The following is a 20,216-nucleotide window of genomic DNA, read 5'->3' on the forward strand; positions in this document are numbered from 1 at the left end:
GTGTGTGTGTGTGGTGGTGGAAAGTATGTGTAGAAGGTTGAAGCAGCACACAGCAGGGTCTGTCGGTGCAGAAGGCTGGTGCATGGAGCCACATCAAGGGGCGTATGGACGCGGTGGATGCAGGCACGTGGGAAAGTCACACGGCCCTTTACCCCTGGCATATCCGTAATGATCATTTACCACTATGACGTCACTTTACCCGACGCGAACTGGTCACGATGACGTCACACCCCTCCCACCCAATCAGAGGCGCAGGGAGGGGGCGCGAAGCCCCCGCTGCGGGGAGGCGGGCGAGAAGCGTCAGCAACCGCCGTTGCTGGCTCGGGCTTCCCCCCGCCCCCGCTCAGGCAGCCCGAGCCCCGGCCCGGGCGAGCGGCTCCGTGCGGCGGGGATGAGCCCGGCTGCCTCGCACCCCCCGTAACGGCGCCGCCGCCGCCGCCGCCATGAAGCGGAAGAACTGGTCCGGGGCCCGGCGACACTCGGCCCCGGCGCTGCCGGCCGTGAAGAAAACTCGGGGCGCGGCGGCTGCAGCCGCGGGGGTGGAAGAGGAGCCGCCCCCGTCCGGGCCGGAGAGCTGCATGCAAATCACCGGTGAGCGGGGGCGCCGGGGGCGGGAGGCAGCCAGCGCCCGGGTTGCCTTGGCCCGGTGTGCGCGGTGGGCAGCGGGAGCGGCAGTCCGGGGGAAGCAGCAGCAGCAGCAGCAGCGGGGTCTGTGTGGCGGGATTTGCGGAACTTGCTCCTCCTCCTGCCCCACTGGAGGGAGGGCGCCAGCCGGCTCTTCCCTCTCACCAGGCTTCCAAATAATGGGTGAGAGCAAAACCCTTCTGCCTGCGTCCACCTGCCTCTCGCAGCAGCCTCCGGCGGGCTTCGCTGTGCACGGTACAAGTTGCTGTCAAACTTTATGGGAGCCGCCACGTCGTGTGACAGCTTCCATGGGTTTTGTTTTAAACGCTAGCCCCAGAGCGGGCGGGGGGGCTTGGCTGGTGGTACACGGGTCTCCCCGAAAGCGCAGAGAAAATATGTAGGTCTCCCGCGGTCTGATAATGCCTCTACAGAGTGTCTGCCGTTTAAAAATCATTAGCAGAATGCGTTAAACATGCTTAGGAGTGGCCTACTCATCCTGTCTTGCCGTACTGACTTCAGTTTTGGGCTCAACAGAGAGTCAGGTGTAAAATATTCTGCGTGAAATTCCTGGTTTTGCTTTTCCTGAGTCCTAAATGAAAGGAGTGTCTGCAATAAAAGGAAACTTTCTCTTTCATCTCCTGCCTCTTGCTGCTGCTTTTCTTCTTCTCCTCCCTCCTCTCTTTTTTTTCTCGGGGCAGCCTGCAGTACAGAGAAACAATGCTTTGTTGTCTTTTGCCCACTTAATAAATGCTTGTCTGACTGGCTGTTGTTGATACAATAATTGTTTTACACAAATTTCAATTTTAGAAGTTTTTACCATAGCAGACAAAAGCATCTCTAATTTAGCATTCTTCTTCGCATCACACAAGTCCAGAAAGGCCTACTCTTAAAGGGTGGCACTAGAAAACCGCTGTCTTGCACTATTTTACAGTACTGATGGAAAAGAAGAATGGAAATATAGTTCAATCTGTCAAACCTCTTAATCTTCTGTGTGAACATATGATGTGGTCTGTGATCTGTGATCTACGGCAGGTCAGACTAGATCAGTGGTTCTCAGACTTTTTGAATTGGCGACTTCTTTCAGACAGCAAGCCTCTGAGTGTGACCCTCGCCTTATAAATTAAAAACACTTTATATATATATTTTAATGCTATTTTAAATGCTAAATTTATAACCAAATTGTTTAAAATAAATCTAACATTTCTCACCACTTTTAAATTAAGACTAAAACACATTTTTACCAAATTATTATGAGCAGAAAAGTTTTTTTTTTTTTAATAGTTACTATTTAATACTGGGAGTGGGCACGAAGAAACTTTGTCAGTATCATTTTTCACAGCAGACTTAGTGCCGCACTACCACCCTTACTTCTGAGCTGCTGCTGGCCGCAGCACTGCCTTTAGAGCTGAGAGGCTGTGAAAAATGATATTAACAAACATACAAATATCACGTTCCGCAACAGACTTACTAGTGCGCTGTGTTCCCTCTAAGGCAGTGGTGGGCAACCTGTGGACCGCACGCTGCCTGTCAGGGTAATCCGGTGGCGGGTCACGAGACAATGTTTACATTGACGGTCCGCAGGCACGGCCGCCCCGCAGCTCCCAGTGGCTGCGGTTCGCCATTCCCGGCCAATGGAAGCTGCGGGAAGTGGCACGAGCCACAGGAACTTGCTGGCCGCCACTTCCCGCAGCTCCCATTGGTCGGGAACAGCAAACCACGGCCACTGCGAGGTGTGGGCAGCCGTGCCTGTGGACAGCCAATGTTTATTAAACACTGTTTCGTGGCCCACCAGCGAATTACCCTGATGGGCCGTATGCAGCCCACAGGTTGCCCACCACTGCTCTAAGGTGTGCATCTGTGTGGCCACACAAGAAAGCATCAAGAGCCATGCACCTAATTAGTGGAGCGGGGCAGGCATGCAGCTACAGGTAGGCCTGGACCCTGGAGAGGATGTGTAAGGGGGGAGGGGAATAGAGGGTGGGTGGAGACAGTATGGGGTGGGAAGCTTGGGACATTCAGTGCTAGGGCGAGGAGAGATGCCTCTCCCCACTGCCGCCTGCTCATTCTTTCTGCAGTAGAACTGCGCCAGTTTGGCTGGGTTATACAGAAGGGTAACAGGATTTCGTGCCTGGACATGTTCAGTATCTCTAGATGAATAGGAAAAGATTCAATATTGTCCTATTCAGTTACTGACAGAGCCTGATCTGATTCCCTAGTAGAAAGTATTATAATATAATCTTGCAAATTAGAAAACAGGCTTTTACAATTCACATGCTAAATGGCAGTTATCTACATAGTTCTTGTAACAGAAAATGATACAAGGCCCTATGTTACTTTTTAGCAAAAAGTAATAGATTAGTTAGAATGAATACATAGCAAGGTCAACTTGAGATGCAGCTTCAGCAACCCTTTAGTAGAAAGGTACAGAAAGCTCCTTAAGTATGACCAGCAATTTAGGTTTTTTGTTTGTATTGGTGGCGCACATCCGCCCATTATCTCGTTATTGGTGCTGTACATAACAAAATTCATTCTGCACATGGATGAAAAAAATTAGAGGGAACATTTCTAGTGCCCCATTGCCATCCTTACTTCTGGGCTGCTGCTGGTGCTGCCTTCAGAGATGAGTAGCCGGAGAGCGGTAGCTGCTGGCCAGGCTCCCAGCTCTGAAGGCAGCATCGCTGCCAGTAGCAGCACAGAACTTCAGAAGCAAGGGTGGCAATGCCATGTCATGCCACTCCTACTTCTGCCTAAAGTTTAAAGGGGGGGGAAGGCAAACTTTAGGGTGGCTACAGCCCTCGCAAGCCCCCCGTAGAGCTGCCCCACCTGGGTGTCTAACTGTTAAATTATAATTTTTGTTTTTGCTGATCCCAGTGCTCTGATTGGTTTGCAGTTTAATGCACCTCTTCAGCTGCTGAACAATCAAGCCCTCTAATGTTGTCTTGGTACCACTTTTTCGTCACAAGCCAACAAAGCTGCTTGCATGATACTACAATCTCCAGAGTCCAATTTCCTTAAAGTGATGAAAATACAAATATATATTTTGTTTAGGATCAATAATTGCTAGATTATGTTTACAATACTTTTTGAAATAAATGCACTACATTGCAATGGAAAGGTGTGTATAATTTTCTGTAACGCTAGATTTAAATTATATATTTTATAGTAGTTGCTCTCTGTTTCATGCAAGTACGCGTGACCCCCGTGTAATAACCTTGCCACCCCGTGAGAGGTTGCATTGTAATTGCCAGTTTGAGAACCCCTGGACTACATGATCTGGTGGTCCCTTCTGGCCTTAAACTCTATAACTCTGTACGTTTTAAAAATTGATATTTGGTCTTTGGAAAAGAATTAAAATCGATTTTTTTTCATAAAACAGCCTAGTTCTTTGTCTGCCCTTAATTTCATGCTCTCTGCCTTACCAAAGAAAATTATGGATAAACCCCAAGCTCCACTCCCCTGGGCAGTTCTGCACAAACTGCTCAACTTGCACAGAGCCTAGTGACTTCAGTTGTGCTTCGTTTTGGTTAAGGAATCTGCCTCTGTGGAGCAGCATGCGGGGTTTGGGTTGCTCTTTTCTAGTTTAAAGGGATGGTTGAACTCCTAGTTAGTTTAAATTTTTTTTACTACAATTGGGTAATTTAGCTGCTCTTGAGTCTCCTTGCCAACTTTTGAGAATGATATGATTTACTTAAAAATAAACACAAAACCCTTTCCTCTTCCTGTGTGAAAGACCCATGCAAATAGGAAACTCTGTCTATAGAAGAGAGTGAAACTGAGAATACACAAAGTAAACAAACTGGAAAAAAAAGTTTTTCTGTTACAGTGATCTAGGTGGTACTGATAACAATAACTGGTTTAAAAAATAGACTGAAGTGTTGTTGTTTTTTCAATTAGTTGATGGCTTCTTTTAAATTAAAGCAAAACTGGAAATGACGTGTCAAGGTTCACACAATTTTATCATGGAAAAACATATAACATTTTGTGGACAGGGCCTGGTGGACTGAGTATACAAACTCACTGTGCCAGACTCCCATTTTAAAACAAACCAAATAAATGGTGTTGTAAAGGAAAATAATCCAAAATAGTCCAATCTAAAATAAAAATATTGTTAGGTCTTGTCTCCGCAAGGATATTTACTGATACAAATACACCTCTGTAGTTACACTGGTATAACTCCCTGTGTGCACACTTGTATTCCAGAATACTAGTGCCTTTTTCCCTAGGATTTTTTATATTGCCTCCAAAGTGACATAAACTTAATTGGAAAATGCACTTTAATTCTGGAATAATAGTGTCCACACATGGAGGTTTAGCATAATAGTTCTGCTGGTAAATTCCCCATGTAGACAAGTGTTAGCAACTAGACCAGAGGTGGGCAAACTACGGCCTGGGAGACCTGCCCAGGAGCTGCCCGGCCCCTGAGCTCCTGGCCTGGGAGGCTTGACCCCGGCCCTTCCCCTGCTGTCCCCCCGCCCCCGCAGCCTCACCTTGCCACGCCGCTGACGCAATGCTCGGGGTGGTGAGCTCCTGGGGCAGCGCAGCTGCAGAGCCTGGCCTGACGCGGTGCTCTGGGCTGCTCTGTGCGTGGCTGGCTCCAGCCGGGCAGCGCGGCTGTAGCGCCGCCAGCCACCGTTGCTCCAGGCAGCGCGGTAAGGGGGCATGGAGCAGGGGTGTTGAATAGAGGGCAGGGGAGTTCGGGGGTGGGGGTGTGGATAGGGGTCGGGGCGGTCAGAGGGCGGGGAACGGGGGGGGTTGAATGGGGGCAGGGGTCCCGGTGGGGAGCAGTCAGGAAGGAGGGGGGGTTGGATGGGGCAGTCAGGGGCAGGGGGTCTGGGGACAGTCAGGGAGAAGGGGGGGTTGCATTGGGCAGGGGTCCTGGGCGGGAAGTCAGGAAGGAGAGGAGGGGTTGGATGGGGCAGTCAGGGGCAGGGGGTCCGGGGTCGGTCAGGGAGGGGTGGATGGGGCAGGCGTCCTGGGGGGGTCATTAGGGGGCGAGAAGCAGGGGGGGTTGGATAGGGAGCGGGGGCAGGGCCACGCCTGGCTGTTTGGGGAGCCTCCCCTAACAAGCCCTCCATACAATTTTGGAAACCCAGTGTGGACCTGAGGCCAAAAAGTTTGCCAGCCCCTGAACTAGACAACTAGCATTCCTACCATTTCACATGGCATCTCAATGCACAACCCTTAGTTCATCTAACTAAAGACATAGAAGATGTAAAGCCCCAATCCTGCAAATACACACACTGGTAAATGGTAAATGGTCCAGTCTAACAAATATGCTCTAAAGCATCTGTTTGCAAAATCAGTGCCAAAATACTTGTGAACATTGCATGTTGCCTTCTCCTTCTCTCGTAATGCAACAGCTTTAAACAAACCTAAATATTTTTAAATACTTGTAATCTGTGGGTGTAACAAATCATGGTGGTCTGATGTCACATACATGGATTACAAATTCTGTTGTACATTATATTTGAGTGTTTAACACTACAATCTATAAACATTATAGTACTTCAGTTATTACTAATAGCTCTCTGTCAGAATAAGCTTCAGTAAGTATTCTTTTAAAAATTATTTCTCATACACAGTTTTGCTCTCCATTGCAATCCTAACACTTTTTGAGATGTTTTACTCTGGTGGTGTAAAAAAAGACACTGGCTGGGAAAACACTGTAGATTTTCCCATATTCCTGTGAATGCGTGGTAGGTACATGCCACATTCCAGGAATAACATCAAGGATGTAGGAAAATGATTGACTAAAGAATACAATTCCTTAAAGTTTCTGTTGTGCTGTATTACAGTGGATTTAAAATTACATCATTTTTTTTCTTCAACTAATGCATGACACTCAGATAATGTGAATTTTATTTGCCAAAACTGAACAAACTCACCTCCACTTATTAGATGTAATCTCCCATGTCTTTCAAAATGATAGCTATATACAATGCAAATAAATTGTGGAGATTTTATTTAAGATGGGTAGGCAGTTTTTTATTTCCTATCTTTGGTATGTATGTTCTGTACATTTCTCTAACTATGCCTGAGAAATAAGATTCTAAAGCATGTTGTGTTGCGTTGTAACTTTCCAACAAAATTATTTACACAAGTTTGGTTACAATTTGCAGGAGATAAAGCTGCCCGATTCTTGTTTTATAATATCACCTGAAAGTGAGAACAGGCGTTCACATGGCACTGTTGTAGCCGGTGTTGCAAGATATTTACACGTCAGATGCGCTAAAGATTCATATGTCCCTTCATGCTTCAACCAACCACCATTCCAGAGGACATGTGTCCATGCTGAAGATGGGTTCTGCTCGATAATGATCCAGAGCAGAACGGATCGATGCATATTCATTTTCATCATCTGAGTCAGATGCCACCAGCAGAAGGTTGATTTTCTTTTTTGGTGGTTTGGGTTCTGTAATTTCTGCATCTGAGTATTGCTCTTTTAAAACCTTTGAAAGCATGCTCCACACCTCTTCCCTCTCAGATTTTGGAAGGCACTTCAGATTCTTAAACCTTGGGTCGAGTGCTTTAGAAATCTCACATTGGTATCTTCTTTGCGTTTTGTCAAATCTGATGAGAATGTGTTTTTAAAAGAAACATGTTTTAATCAGAGACTGCTATAACATGAAATATATGGCAGAATGTGGGTAAAACAGCACAGGAGACATACAATTCTCCCTCAAGGAGTTCAGTCACAAATTTTATTAACACATTATTTTTTAACCAGTGTCATCAGCATGGAAGCATATCCTCTGGAATGGTGACTGAAGCATGAAGGTGCGTACAAATTTTTAGCATATCTGGCACGTAAATATCTTGCAACGCCAGCTACAAAAGTGCCATGCGAACGCCTGTTCTCACGTTCAGGTGACATTGTAAATAAGAAGCAGGCAGCAGTATCTCCCGTAAATATAAAAAAACTTGTTTGTCTTAGTGATTGGCTGAACAGGAAGTAGGACTGGGTGGACTTGTAGGCTCTAAAGTTTTACATTGTTTTGTTTTTGAGTGCAGTTATGTAACAAAAAAAATCTACATTTGTAAATTACACTTTCATGATAAAAAGATTGCGCTACAGTACTTGTATGAGGTGAATTGAAAAATACTATTTCTTTTATCATTTTTACAGTGCCAATGTTTGTAATAAAAATAGTATAAAGTGAACACTGTACACTTTGTATTCTGTGTAGTAATAGAAATTGATATACAGTATTTGAAAATGTAGAAAAACATCCAAAAGTATTTAATAAATTTCAATTGGTATTCTATTGTTTAGAGGTGTGATTAATCACGATTAATTTTTTTAATTGCAGTTAATTTTTTTTAGTTAATCACTTGAGTTAACTGCGATTAATCAACAGCCCTACTTTAGAGTCCTTTTATTTAGGATGGGTGTCAATTTTGTTTACATTGAGAAATTTATTTCTACAGAGAAGTGCTGTAGAGTCTGCAATATACTCATGCTTTAATTCTGACTCTTTTTACTTAGGCTGTCACTTGGAATTTTCATGAAATATTCTGTTGGCTTAATATATGCATTGATAATTTCTATTTAAACAACATAATTCACAATTCTGTCTTAATATTGTTGCATTACGAAGAAAACACAATTTTCTGGAATGATAGGAACATTTTTTTTACTGAGACTTGTGTTTTTCACTGGTGTTTGTAAACATTTTTCAGTGAGTTTTTATTATAAATCTCTCTCATTACAGGAGAAGTATGTAATCATTTATCAGCATGACCTCATTTTCTTATGACTCTTTCAAAATCTTCCTTGATTTGAGAAAGTGGTTAAGGCTTTTTTTGTCTAATCCAGTGCTGAAAGTGTGGGAACTCTGTTCTCTCAGATTTACATGTCTGTTACATGGGAGCAGCAGAGAACAGGGACTATATATTATTTTAGGGAAGGTAGGGCCATGATTGTGGAACAGATCTCATCAGTCTGAGGAAAAATCCCTATTTATTTTCAAACAATGTGTTTAACTTTATATTTAATTTTAATCTGTGTCCTCATACTCTTGTTCAGAAAGTATGCTGATACTTGGTTTCTATCATGGTCACCAGTTTTATCATCTCTTGGCTTTGATTTCTGCAGTGATTAGTGAGTTCTTTATAATGTAAGATGATTGATTGAAAAACTTCAGTTTTATTTATATTAGTTTGGCATCACAGAGTGTTATACCTGTACATTATCTATTGCATCTTTTTGAGATCTGCTAAGTTTAGAAAGAATTGTTTGGATTCTCGGAACCCTAACTTTTAATACATATTGGTACATAACTCAGATCTGTAAAACACTTACTACTAGTACAGCAAATTACTCTCAGACTTCGTTCTTTATTATTTGGCGTATGCCATCCAGTCAAGCCAACCCACACCATTCTTATCAACAGTGTTCAAGGCATGAAGACCTCTAGGATAATACTAATCTTTATAATTCAGTATGAGCAAGACCATTTCAGATTTAAATAATTTAAGATTTGTTAAAGTCTGTAATATCTTTTTATGTAAATACAGGCTCTTATGCATTTATATTCCGAGGGACTTGTTAGCTGCCTTACCATCAAGTTCAAGAACTTTCATTTTGTCAAAAGAACAAGTGTATCTTCACTCTTCAGACACCAGAATAATCTCTCTGGTAAGAACAGGCATGTTTACTTGCTGTCCAATATTAAAGTGCTGCTGTGTATTAGCTGCCTGTTGAATTCAAAGTTCTGTCTATAAAGACTTTGACTTGCAGATCTCTAGAGACATCAGGATTGTTGTGGGTGATGGAAAGGAGAATATTTTTAGGAAGTGCTATTCGTTCCTTTTCCAGAATCAAGTAAATAAGATCATGAAGAGGAAGCTGCTGGTATCCTGCTGATACCCTGCATAGATATTTTCACAGCTCATTGCCTGTTTGTAGAGACAAGAAATTAACCAGCCTTAGTCTTGCATCCCTCTGACACAGGATTAGCAAGCTCCCCTTAGCTTCTGCCAGTGTAAAATTAAGCTTTGTTTTTCATCACAATAACTTTCTTTTTTGTTGAAATAATGTATATGAAAAATAGTTTTCAAATTTGTTGTAAATAAAACAAAATGCCTTTTTTAAGATGCATGACTTTTTTATTTAAATAAGTGCAAGACAACAAGTCCTTCTCCTGCAATCAGGACCCTTACAGAGCCCCACTGACTTAATTTCAGTTGTAGTAATTTCATAGTGTGTATAATAGTGCTGTTTAAAAACGTAACATGTTAATACTTGGTTATTGTAAAACAGAGCCAGAAATGCTTTTGAGGAAACCTGAATAAAATAGCTCTGTTGAGTAGTTTCTCATCCTGCTGACACTGTCATTGAGGCCAAAATACTCAACATTGTAGTGAGATAGCAGTCTGAGTAGGCAAAAGTAAATAACCTAATTCTGTTCTGAAATTATTTCATTTTATATTCCTTTCTTAAATTTTCCAGTAGGGAAAATGAACAATATGAAGTTTATTTGCAGTTTTATTGCAGAGCAGTTGTTGTGAGTACTGACAGCTTCTCTGGGTGATGGCATTTAATTCACTCAGGTTTTATTTTGAGGCTGATGTGTAAATTAAGAATATCAAGCTTGTATTTCTTAATGTATTCTGCTGTTCTGAATATAGCAACAATTAAAATGATCCAAAGATAGCACTAAATAATAAAGGGGTAACCGCCATTTAATAGTCCATGCATATTGTTCACCCATAATCTGAATCCCATTTCATATTAAACCATTATTCGGTTTAATATGAAACAATGTTAAATGGGATTCAGGTTTTGGGTGAACAATATACACAGACAAACTGCTGTTTCTACTTTATTTTGCACTACTGTTAGATTTTAATTATTTGAAAAAAAAAATCTGTGGTTTAAACAAATCATTGAGTCCTTTTTCTTGAATGGACATAAAGGGGGGGAAAAAGCTAAGACAGCCAAATACTCTATTTTTATAGGTTGTCAGAAGCTGCTTACACTGTGTTCAGTAAGAAAAACAGCATTTGTAACGCCAATATTAGAGATTCTCCAGTCAGTCTTTCTTTTAGAATTGTTTGTGGTATGATCACAAATTTTAGAATTAACATATTATGAGTTAATTTAGGCTTAGCACTCTAAGTGACTGTATTTAAATAAGGTAAAACTTTTTTTCCCCCCTTTAATGTACAATGAAGGCCTAGTCTACGCTTAACTTTTGCTGGCATAGGTATGTCCGTCAAGGTGTGACTCATTTTTCCCTCATCCCTGATGGACATAGCTATGCGAGCAACTATCCTAGACGCAGTTATACCAGTAAAAAGTTGTATAGCTTATTTAGTTCAGGGAACTAGTAGAACAAGTTATACCTGCAGAAGCACTCTTTTATTGGTATAAATTGTATCTTCCCCAAAATTGACATTTAGCATAACTTATGGAAGATGTAAGCACTTTAAAAGAATAATGTGATCAACATTTGATAGTGGATTTATTTTCTAGGCTAACCTAAGGGTTTGTTTCATAAGAACGTAAGAACGGCAATATTGCGTCAAACCAAATGTCCATCTAGCCCAGTATCCTGTCTTCTGACAGTGTTCAATGCCAGGTTCCCCAGAGGCAATGAACAGAACAGGTAATCATCAAGTGATCCATCCGCTGTTGCCCATTTCCAGCTTCTGGCAAACAGAGGCTAGGGACACCATCCCTGCCCAATGGCTATTAGCCATTGATCCTCCATGAATTTATTTAGTTCTTTTTTTGACCCTTGGTATAGTCTTGGCCTTCACAACATCCTCTGACAAGGAGTTCCACAGGTTGACTGTGCGTTGTGTGGAAAAAATACTTCCTTTTGTTTGTTTTAAACCTGCTGCCTATTAATTTCATTTGGTAGTTTCATTTCATTAGTTCTTGTGTTCTAAAATGAAAGACCCACATTTTCAAACAGATGCCTAAAGTTAGGCTCATTAGTTCATATTTATATACCTAAACAAGTGATTTGATTTTCAGAAGTGCCAAATCACATATTTAAGGTGGGATTTTCAAAGAGGCTTAAGAGAGTTAGGCAACTAACGCTCACTGACTTTCTGCAGGACCTGGACACCTAACTCCCTGTAGGCTCCCTTTAAAAACTTCTCCTTATTTGCTAAATACAGACTCCAAGAACCTAATTTAACACCTGTTCTTTGGAAAATTTTGGCTGGAAGCTTTTATTTTGCTTGAGAAAATCCTACTTTTTTTTTTTTGCTGGTTATTAGCGTGGTTGGTTGGTTGGCTGTTTTTTTAGGTTTTATTTTTTTAAATAAATTGTCTTTATGCATCAATAAATTGAACTGATATTCATCTAGAAACAAATCTATGAGAGAACAAGTGGACATAAGAGAACGGAGGCTGTTTCAGTCTAATTAATACGTTTTTGGCTGCATTGCCAACTAAGCTTTGCAAACTAATTGAGTGAATCATTATGTTGTACTAGTCAAGAATTCTAACAGTGTCTGTGGATTATCATCATGAATGAGACAACTAAATCCTTTGGATTTTGTAGTTTTAAAATAAGTTCTAAAGCTGAGTAAAACAGATACTCTGCAAAGTTTTAGTGCAATTCTAAAATATCTTTTTAAGCATTGATTAATACCCGTGATATTAGTATGCAAACATATGGGTCTGAGCACTGCAAAAAATCTTGGGTGAGTGAAACAAGTCCTGAAAAAAATCTGATTTTGCTGCAAATCAGTTATGAAGCAAAAGTATTAAACTGCATTACCCACAGGATCGACGCGATACTCTAGACGCAATAAATCGACCGCTCAGCGTTCTCCCATCGACTCTGGTACTCCACCGGACTGAGAGGTGCAGGTGGAGTCGACAGGGGAGCATCAGTTCTTGACTCACCGCAGTGAAGAGACTGCAGTGAGTAGATCTGAGTATGTCGACTTCAGCTATGTTATTCATGTAGCTGAAGTTGCGTAATTTAGATCGATCCCTTCCCCCTCCCATAGCCCAGGCCTAAACATTTGGCCTGCATATGCAAGAGTGGCAAAACTTGTATTGTGCATCATACCTTCATATTCTTTCTGCTCAAGTGTACGCACTTTTTGGGTGACATTTTCAAAAGAGACATAATCACATCGAGCTTTTGTAAATCCTGTTAGGTGCCTATTGCATCTTTAGGCATCTAACTATATTTTTTAATCTAGCACATGGGCTCCTAAATCACATGGATATCTTTGAACATTTTAACTCTTTTGGCTTGAAGATATCAAAAAAATGACTTGTCATTTATATATGGCTAGTGTTTTAAAATGCATATGCTATTCTGCTGTTCTGGAATAGTGCTTTTCACATTTGTGCATTTCACAGTTTCATTTGAGGATCAAAAATACTGGGGCTAACTTTGTACTCTCTGGTCAAATGTTGGCTTATACATTCCTTTAGTGCAGTTTCACAACACAACTAAAGATTTTAATGAGGCTACAGTAAATGAAGATTTTTAGCTCAAGATGCCCCTTCTCCCAATTCCAACATGGCTCTTCCCTTTCACTTTTCCTTCCACTCTTCTGGGAGTGTAGTTTAGGCCTGCCACTCGCAGAAAAAGTTAGGAACTGGAGCAACTCCTCCTCTCTAGCATGGGGAATGGGAAGGTTGGCTGTGGTTCTTTTTGTAACCTGTCGATGCTGCTCCTTCAGGTGGCCGCTGAAGAGCAACCATGAGGAACAAGGCCCACCCTCAAACCAAGGAATTGGTGGGGTTCCGTTTCTTTTTGGACTCTTATCACTGTTAGGAGCGGAGCGAAAATGGCTTATGAGTAGTTTAATGTCTTTAACAATAGCCGCACCTTCGTTGTGTTTGCAAGGCCCTGGGCTTAGGGGCTTTGAGCGCACCGCTTGCAGGGGACACCAGAGGGGCCACAACACTCTGAGAGGTGCGCTGCAGGCAGATGCCCAGCTGGCAGCGCGGTGGGTTGATTAAGGGGCTATAGTCACACCGTAAATGTGGGGGGACAGACCCTCGTTTAAAAATAACACTCAAGGAGCGGGCTGCTGTCCTGCGCTGGGAAGGGGACAGCGCTCCCCGGGGCACAAGCGCAGTCCCTTTAAAATACCAGCAGCCCGTGTGCCGCAGGCGCTTTGCAAGGCGGGGCGGTCTCCCCTCCAGGCCCAGCCCGCGGGGTGGGCCTTCCCCTCGTGAGTTGTTTTCTCCGTACGCCGGAGAGGAGAGGAGCGGCGCCCCCGGGCCCAGCTGCGCCGCACTGGCTGCGCCGCCTGCCGGCTAATGCTGCTGCGATGGGAGGACTCGCTGGCGAGCTCTGTGCTCACAGCCTGCGGGGGCAGCGATTGCCGAGGCTTGCGCGCCGCGCTCGGGTTTTCTCCCCGGCTGGGGCTGGGATTTGTCTTGTGGGCGCATCAGACTCGTTCGGGCCCGAGGACGCTTCTGTTTGAATGCCCGTAAGACAGCTTCCGGAGCTGGAAAGTCTTTCTCGAGGAAGGGGACAGATGCGGGCCGAGCCCGCCAGCCGCTGGCGACCGACTTCTGGCCGTGGTGCCTGCTGAAGGAGCGCGGGAGGCGGCTGGCCGGCGGGGCCCAGAGCAGACACCCCGGGGCTCACGCTGCGTTTGGATGCGCCTTGAGGCGAGGGTGCCCTTTAATCTTTAAACTCTGCAGGGAGTGGCGCTTTCGTTTCCTTAGCGCTGTCAGACTCCAGTGACAAACGCAGCAGGCTGTTTGCGGGCTCGGTAACATTGTGGGGGCTGGCCCCCTTTTCAGTGTTTGTAAGTGATGAGCGTCAGAAAGGAATCGCGCCCCTCTGTGGAGTTCATCAAAGGTGAGCAACTTAAAATGCCAGTTTAAGTGGTTTTTTTTCGTCTTTGGTTTGTTAAAGAAGCAAGTTTTCGAAATTCGTTTTGCAATCGTGCATGTGATCAAGGGGCAGGAACTTGTACTGCACCGCTTTTGTCGCGTTCGCTTCTTTGAAACAAAACGCGTTTTCTTTTGTTGGAACTATGATGAATTAACGTAAAGTGGATTTGGGAGGCAGTAAACAGCAGCTGTCTGTAACTTCCTGGCCTTTTTCAACCTGTTGATATTTTACCTAAGTTAGTTAAAAGTTAATATAAGTAAATCACTGATTGCGTAACAAATGCATGTGCATTGTCAAACAAAGAACTCTCAGGAAGAATCCAAACTTGAGACCTTCTTTTTCGATTGTCGGTTATCAAATTTTACTGTGCTTCACTTTCCTCTTTTGGTAACGTTTACACTCTCCTCCCACCTTCACCCGCACATCCCTAATAGACTCAAAATACCGTGTTTTATATTCCTATAATAAGTGTCCAGGTCATGTTCTTGTGTGTGTGGCTGGTTGGTTGGTTGGTTTTCTGATTTCAAAGAGCCAGATTTGCTCCTCTCTGAATTGTAGTAGTCAATAAATGTGTGTATATAGACAAACACAAAGTCTCCCAAATCAGCTATGGGAAGGCAGTCTGGTTATCCTCTGAACAACTTGTTTGCCAAAGGAAAACCACAGTGAGCTTTTGACTAAATTACAAGTAAGTTTTAAACTGTTTGGTAACCAAAACCTAGCCTTTGAACTTAATCATTGTCTTCCTTGTTGTCTAGTGCCTGAAAAATAATGTCCTCTAATCTGGAAACCCTGAAAGGAAAATTTGGTACTAAATTGTGACCATTTAAAGTTATTACATTTAAGAGCAACATTTCAAGTTTTCTGTGGAAATTTGTAATGTTAAGGGTAGTATTAGTTTAAAATCTCTTGCATTTCAGGTCGCCTTTATTTTGCAATTCTCTGCCAAAAACCAAAGAGTGGTGTTGCAAATACACATTATTTCTGCATAGATGATGAACTTGTATACGAGAAGTAAGTACAGTCCTTATTCTTGTATTCTACAGAACGTTGCCGTAAATTGGTAAGAAAAGCACTAATAAGCAAGTGATGTAATTCTTATTCTGTTTTCATTAGCGGTAGTTAAAACTTCTATACAGATTACAGAAGTTTATGTATGGAGTTTATTCTCAAAACTAGTGTACTAGTCCCAGCTAATTTCACTTGCAATGGGACTTTATACGTGAGAGGGCCTGGTGGCTCCCCACCAATTTCTGTCTTGAAAAATTTCAGAAACTTTTTGTTTCTTACTTATACCTTATTCCTACTGGAAGATATCGGAATACTTTACAACAAGATAAAAACAATTTAGAAGCATTAACTGAAATATTTAGCCAGAAGGAATGTTTCTGGTTGCCGAAATACCGGGGTAAAATATCTAAACTTCCTAGAATAATAGATGGGTCAAAACCTGGCAGTTGCTGACCCGAGCATAATAGCTACATTAATAGCTACAGTGAACTGCATCGGTCTTTCAGATAAGACCTTGACATTTATTTTATTATTTATTTTTATGATACTCTGCATGGATATTAAAGATCACTTAGTACTTTTGAAAAAAAATAAGAGTATCTTTAGTTAAAAATTTCTATGCTCACCTTACCCAGGTTGTGATGTTTTGTTCGTTTTCTGTATTTCAGTGGGGCTCTGTATACACAGTGGTAGAATGTTGTGAGGATTAATGAGTAAATATATAAATAATGTGAATCTGATAGCTTTTAAACATAGTGCCAGCAGAAGATTTTGGAATTAATTAATTAACCTTGTTTTTGAATGGTGACAGGTTTCAGAGTGGTAGCCGTGTTAGTCTGTATCAGCAAAAAGAATGAGGAGTACTTGTGGCACCTTAGGGACTAACAAATTTATAAGTTAGTCCCTAAGGTGCCACAAGTACTCCTCGTTCTTCTTCTTTTTGAAGGCATGTTTTTGCACTGTTGTTAAAATCAAGAGTTCCTAACGTGGTGCCAAAAAAGTTATCTTACTGTGAGCCTTCAAAAGTTTGCTCACTTCATCATTTCATTGACCTTTTAGGAGGTCTTGTGTGGAGAAGAAAGTAGAATAAATTTAAAAATAAAGTTTTAAAAGCTGATGAAATACTACAGAACTATACTTATGGTATGCAGGATGGCAATTTCAAGAAGTTGTACCGAATTTAATGTGTGCATTAATTATTAGTTTTTATGTGGTGCATGTGGATTTCTTTAAAATTATTTCTACAAAACATGTACAAGCAAAATGTTTTCTTTCTTTCCCTCCCCACAAGCTTCTACGCAGATTTTGGACCTCTCAATCTGGCAATGGTTTACAGATATTGTTGCAAGCTAAATAAGAAATTAAAGGTAAAAACTGTTTTGTATCAAATAGACATAAAATATTGGAATTGGCCCATTTATAAAAATGGTGAGGTGAAAAAATGTTCCTTGTTTGAGAAATATCTTCAAATTGATATGTGGATTGCCATTCAGGCTTGTGTTTTGGATGTGTACACACTAAACTGTATGTAGTATATATTTGTGTTTTCAGATTTGGCCAGATTATATTTTCGGGCGGGTGTGTGGTGTGGAGGGAAAAGACAGAGAGTGAGGGATGTAAGAGGAGGAGATCTATTTGCCTTTAGGACATAGTAGTTGTACAGTAATTATTGTGAAACTGCAACTTCTAAGTATTGGTACTGTTAGAAACAACTAGAAGAACTCTTAGTGGGCAAAGGTCTCTTTCAGTAGAAGGCCCCCTCCTCTGGAATTCAGTCTCCTTGGAAATCTGCCAAGGTCTAGTGAGTTTCAGGGCTCAATGAGAGACACATTTATTTGATTTGACTTCTGTTTGATTTGTTTTAATTTGATTTTTTTAATTTTTTTAATTTTTTGGTCTTCACAACATTTCTATAGGGAGCCACATTTGCTTTTTAAAAAAATATTCAGGGCTCACTCCTGCAAGGTGACTGAGCACCCTTACTCCTGCAGTTGAGGTAGGGTGACCAGATAGCAAGTGTGAAAAATCAGGACAGGAGTAGGGGGTAATAGGTTCGTATATAAGACAAAGCCCTGAATATTGGGCCTGTCCCTATAAAATCAGGACATCTGGTCACCCTAAGTTGAGGTAACTTGCTATGTCTGAGGAGGCGCTCTGTACCTTTCAGAACTGGGCTCTTGGTAGATGTTATGTTTTATAGTATCTCTATAAATCGAAATAATGAAGTCTTACATTTTCTATATCAATTCAAGTTATCCAGTGCAAGTTTGTCAACAGAGGTTGGAGTACAAAACGTGGTAGGCAAATAAAAATCTTACTAAAATTTATATGCTCTTTGCTTGTTCAAAAGCCCATTAGTCAGATTTTGAAACCTTACACTGAACTGTGAAAACTGGAAGTATGCAATACAATATGTCTTTTACGGAAAATCTTGGCATTTTGTGAATGTTCCTTGCTGTCTAGCACTGGTGTCAAGCTGTCTGCTTCAGATTCATTGTGCCAAATACACTACAATGGGTTGTTTCGCTTAGCCGTGAGAATTTGCCCTGATTTTGCTGGAAAATTATTCTACAGAAGTTTCTGTATTGTGATTTATTTTTAAATGGGTTGGTTTGTGAGAGCAATATACTTGAATGCTAGATGTTTTAAAGGGATGTTCAGTGCAGAACTCATTCTACACTGATCATAGTGGTATCTGAGTGACTCGTTTCACTTTTAAGCATTGTGGTATTTTTGGCTAACAGACCGGGCTGATAAGAGAAATCGTTCATTTGTAGTGCACATTTAAAACATATTGCCATCACTTCATTAGTAAGGTTGTAATTTTCTATTGAAAATCCAGTTCTGTCTCCCCTCAAACAAGGTATATCATGGAGTTGGATGGTGGTTTATCAAAATTTGAGATGATTCAAACACAAGTGGTTTCTGATTTAGGACTTTAAAAATATGGATGTAATTCATATTTTGAAAATTATTCTAAGGTTTCTGATCAAGCTATATCACAGAAATAGCTTGCAGTAAAAATTTAGACTATTTTGAAAATTTTACCCAAAATCTTGTCAAGGACCCTTGGCTAAGACAAATCCTGAGCCTATCTCCCTTTTGAAACTGGGACTGGGGTGCTTATGAAAATTTTATCTCTAGTGTATAGGACTATGATTGGTAAGTGAAAAATGTTGGAGTAATTTCATATAGCTATTTTGAAATCTCATAGGGGTCCTAGTAGAGGTTTAAAAACATTGCTAAAGTTCTGATACTCTATAGAACCCTCCCTTTCAGTGCATAGCTTCAAAATATGAATTTGTAATGGAAGGTATTGTGTTTATGGCTACTTTTTCTAACATTATGGGGGAAATCCCAAAATTCCTACCTCACTCGTTGTCATCACTGGTATTGCCTCTTGCCTGCCCATATCCTCCAGTAACAGCCACCCAGAGCTGCTGTTTCAGTTTTTGTTTCTAGTGGTGTTCATTTTTTCCTTCATTCACTTTCAGGGGTGGGTAGAGGCTGCAATATAATCTTAATCTCCTAAAATTTCTTTTCTATACCCATTCTAGACTTCATGGCATTTATCAGCAGTGCCACCAGTAGAAACTGAGAGCATTCTCCATCAGTATGTGAGCCAATACAGATACCCTTTTCTATGCCCCCAATGTCCATAAACTTTCCTTGGAGTGAAAGTTTTGCTGAAGGGGAGGGAGGAATGTCTCCTCCAGCCAGGCAGTTTAAGAAATACTGGGAACATATTTATGTAAACGGGAAAAGAGAGAGGAGCAGTGCCTGCCTCTGAGTCATGGGCAATAGCAGCAGTAGGCCGGTCTCAGCAGGTCTGATAGACTTAAATTTTGCCAAAATACTCGAATGCAGGGAAGCTTCAGACTGCTAGCCATAAATCATCTTGTAGCCCTTGTTCCATTGAGTTGGAGAATCCAGTCTACATTATTCAACATCTGTTATACTTACTGATTGTAATAGAGCACATACTTCTAACTTCCTAATAAGATTCTCAGTATTGCCAACTCCATAAGCTCTAAAACCATTAGACAGACAAAAATTTTCATATGACTAGTTTAAAAAAAACAAGAGATTTTTTTTAAACTTGCATTGGATTTATGATTTGTTTTCCGATATTTGAAATAGTGGATGGAATTGTCCCTATTTGTGTTTGCATATTTCAGGTGGGAATTCCTAATGTGTAATAAATACAAATTGGGAGACCTTCTTTTCTTTTTGGCTGATAGGTGGGGCTGATCCCTTCCCAAAGTGTTGTCCTAGGCTCCCTGCAGCTCCCACTCTCCAGTGGGCACTACCCTGCCTCATGCTGTGCATTCTCTGGACTCCCTCCTCCCTTCAGGATATCAGGATTGCTAATTCCAAGTGTTCAAAAATTATGAGTCTGTCCCCCCCCCCTCCACCCCCCAAATGATGAGCTTTTAATGAGTAAATTTGGGGTAGTTTGTTCTTGTTTCCTGGCTTTGAGCCTTTAGGGTTCACGTGTTCACGTGTCCATCACCTAGAAACTTTTTTTTTAATTGAAAAGCTGAGTGTCTAATGTAATTTTTAGACTCAAGGAGCTTTAAGAGAACCCCCTGAAATATCCCAAGACTTGCAATTAAAATAGTGAGAATTAGCAACTCGGAGATACTGCCCCTGCCCAGCTTCCTGTCCTTCCCTCTGTCCCCATGTATTGCCCACACACAACTTCCCTCCATATAGGATTTTGATGGTGGGACACAGAAAGGAGGAGAG

The 20,216-nt window shown here is 41.6% G+C and overlaps 1 protein-coding gene across 12 annotated transcripts in view; it reads left to right on the forward strand.

Moving 5' to 3' along the window:
• The first annotated feature begins 271 nt into the window (after window positions 1-271).
• CDC14B (cell division cycle 14B) overlaps window positions 272-20,216 on the forward strand; it is an 81,451-nt gene continuing 61,506 nt past the window's right edge. For 7 of the 12 annotated variants that reach the window (XR_012668541.1, XR_007356676.2, XM_048850151.2 and 4 more), the window contains exons 1-3: window positions 272-591; window positions 15,377-15,470; window positions 16,759-16,834. Coding sequence is in view for 10 of the 12 variants with exons in the window: in XM_048850151.2 (XP_048706108.2) it covers window positions 444-591; window positions 15,377-15,470; window positions 16,759-16,834 (318 nt within the window). In the remaining 2 variants the exon portion in view is untranslated. Of the gene's footprint in view, window positions 592-9,141; window positions 9,263-13,786; window positions 14,421-15,376; window positions 15,471-16,758; window positions 16,835-20,216 lie in introns of those variants that run through there. The other 5 variants (XM_048850148.2, XM_048850156.2, XM_048850158.2 and 2 more) reach the window with 4 other exon arrangements.

Source organism: Caretta caretta, chromosome 5 (genome assembly GCF_965140235.1).
Source record: "Caretta caretta isolate rCarCar2 chromosome 5, rCarCar1.hap1, whole genome shotgun sequence".
Taxonomy (NCBI): domain Eukaryota; kingdom Metazoa; phylum Chordata; order Testudines; family Cheloniidae; genus Caretta; species Caretta caretta.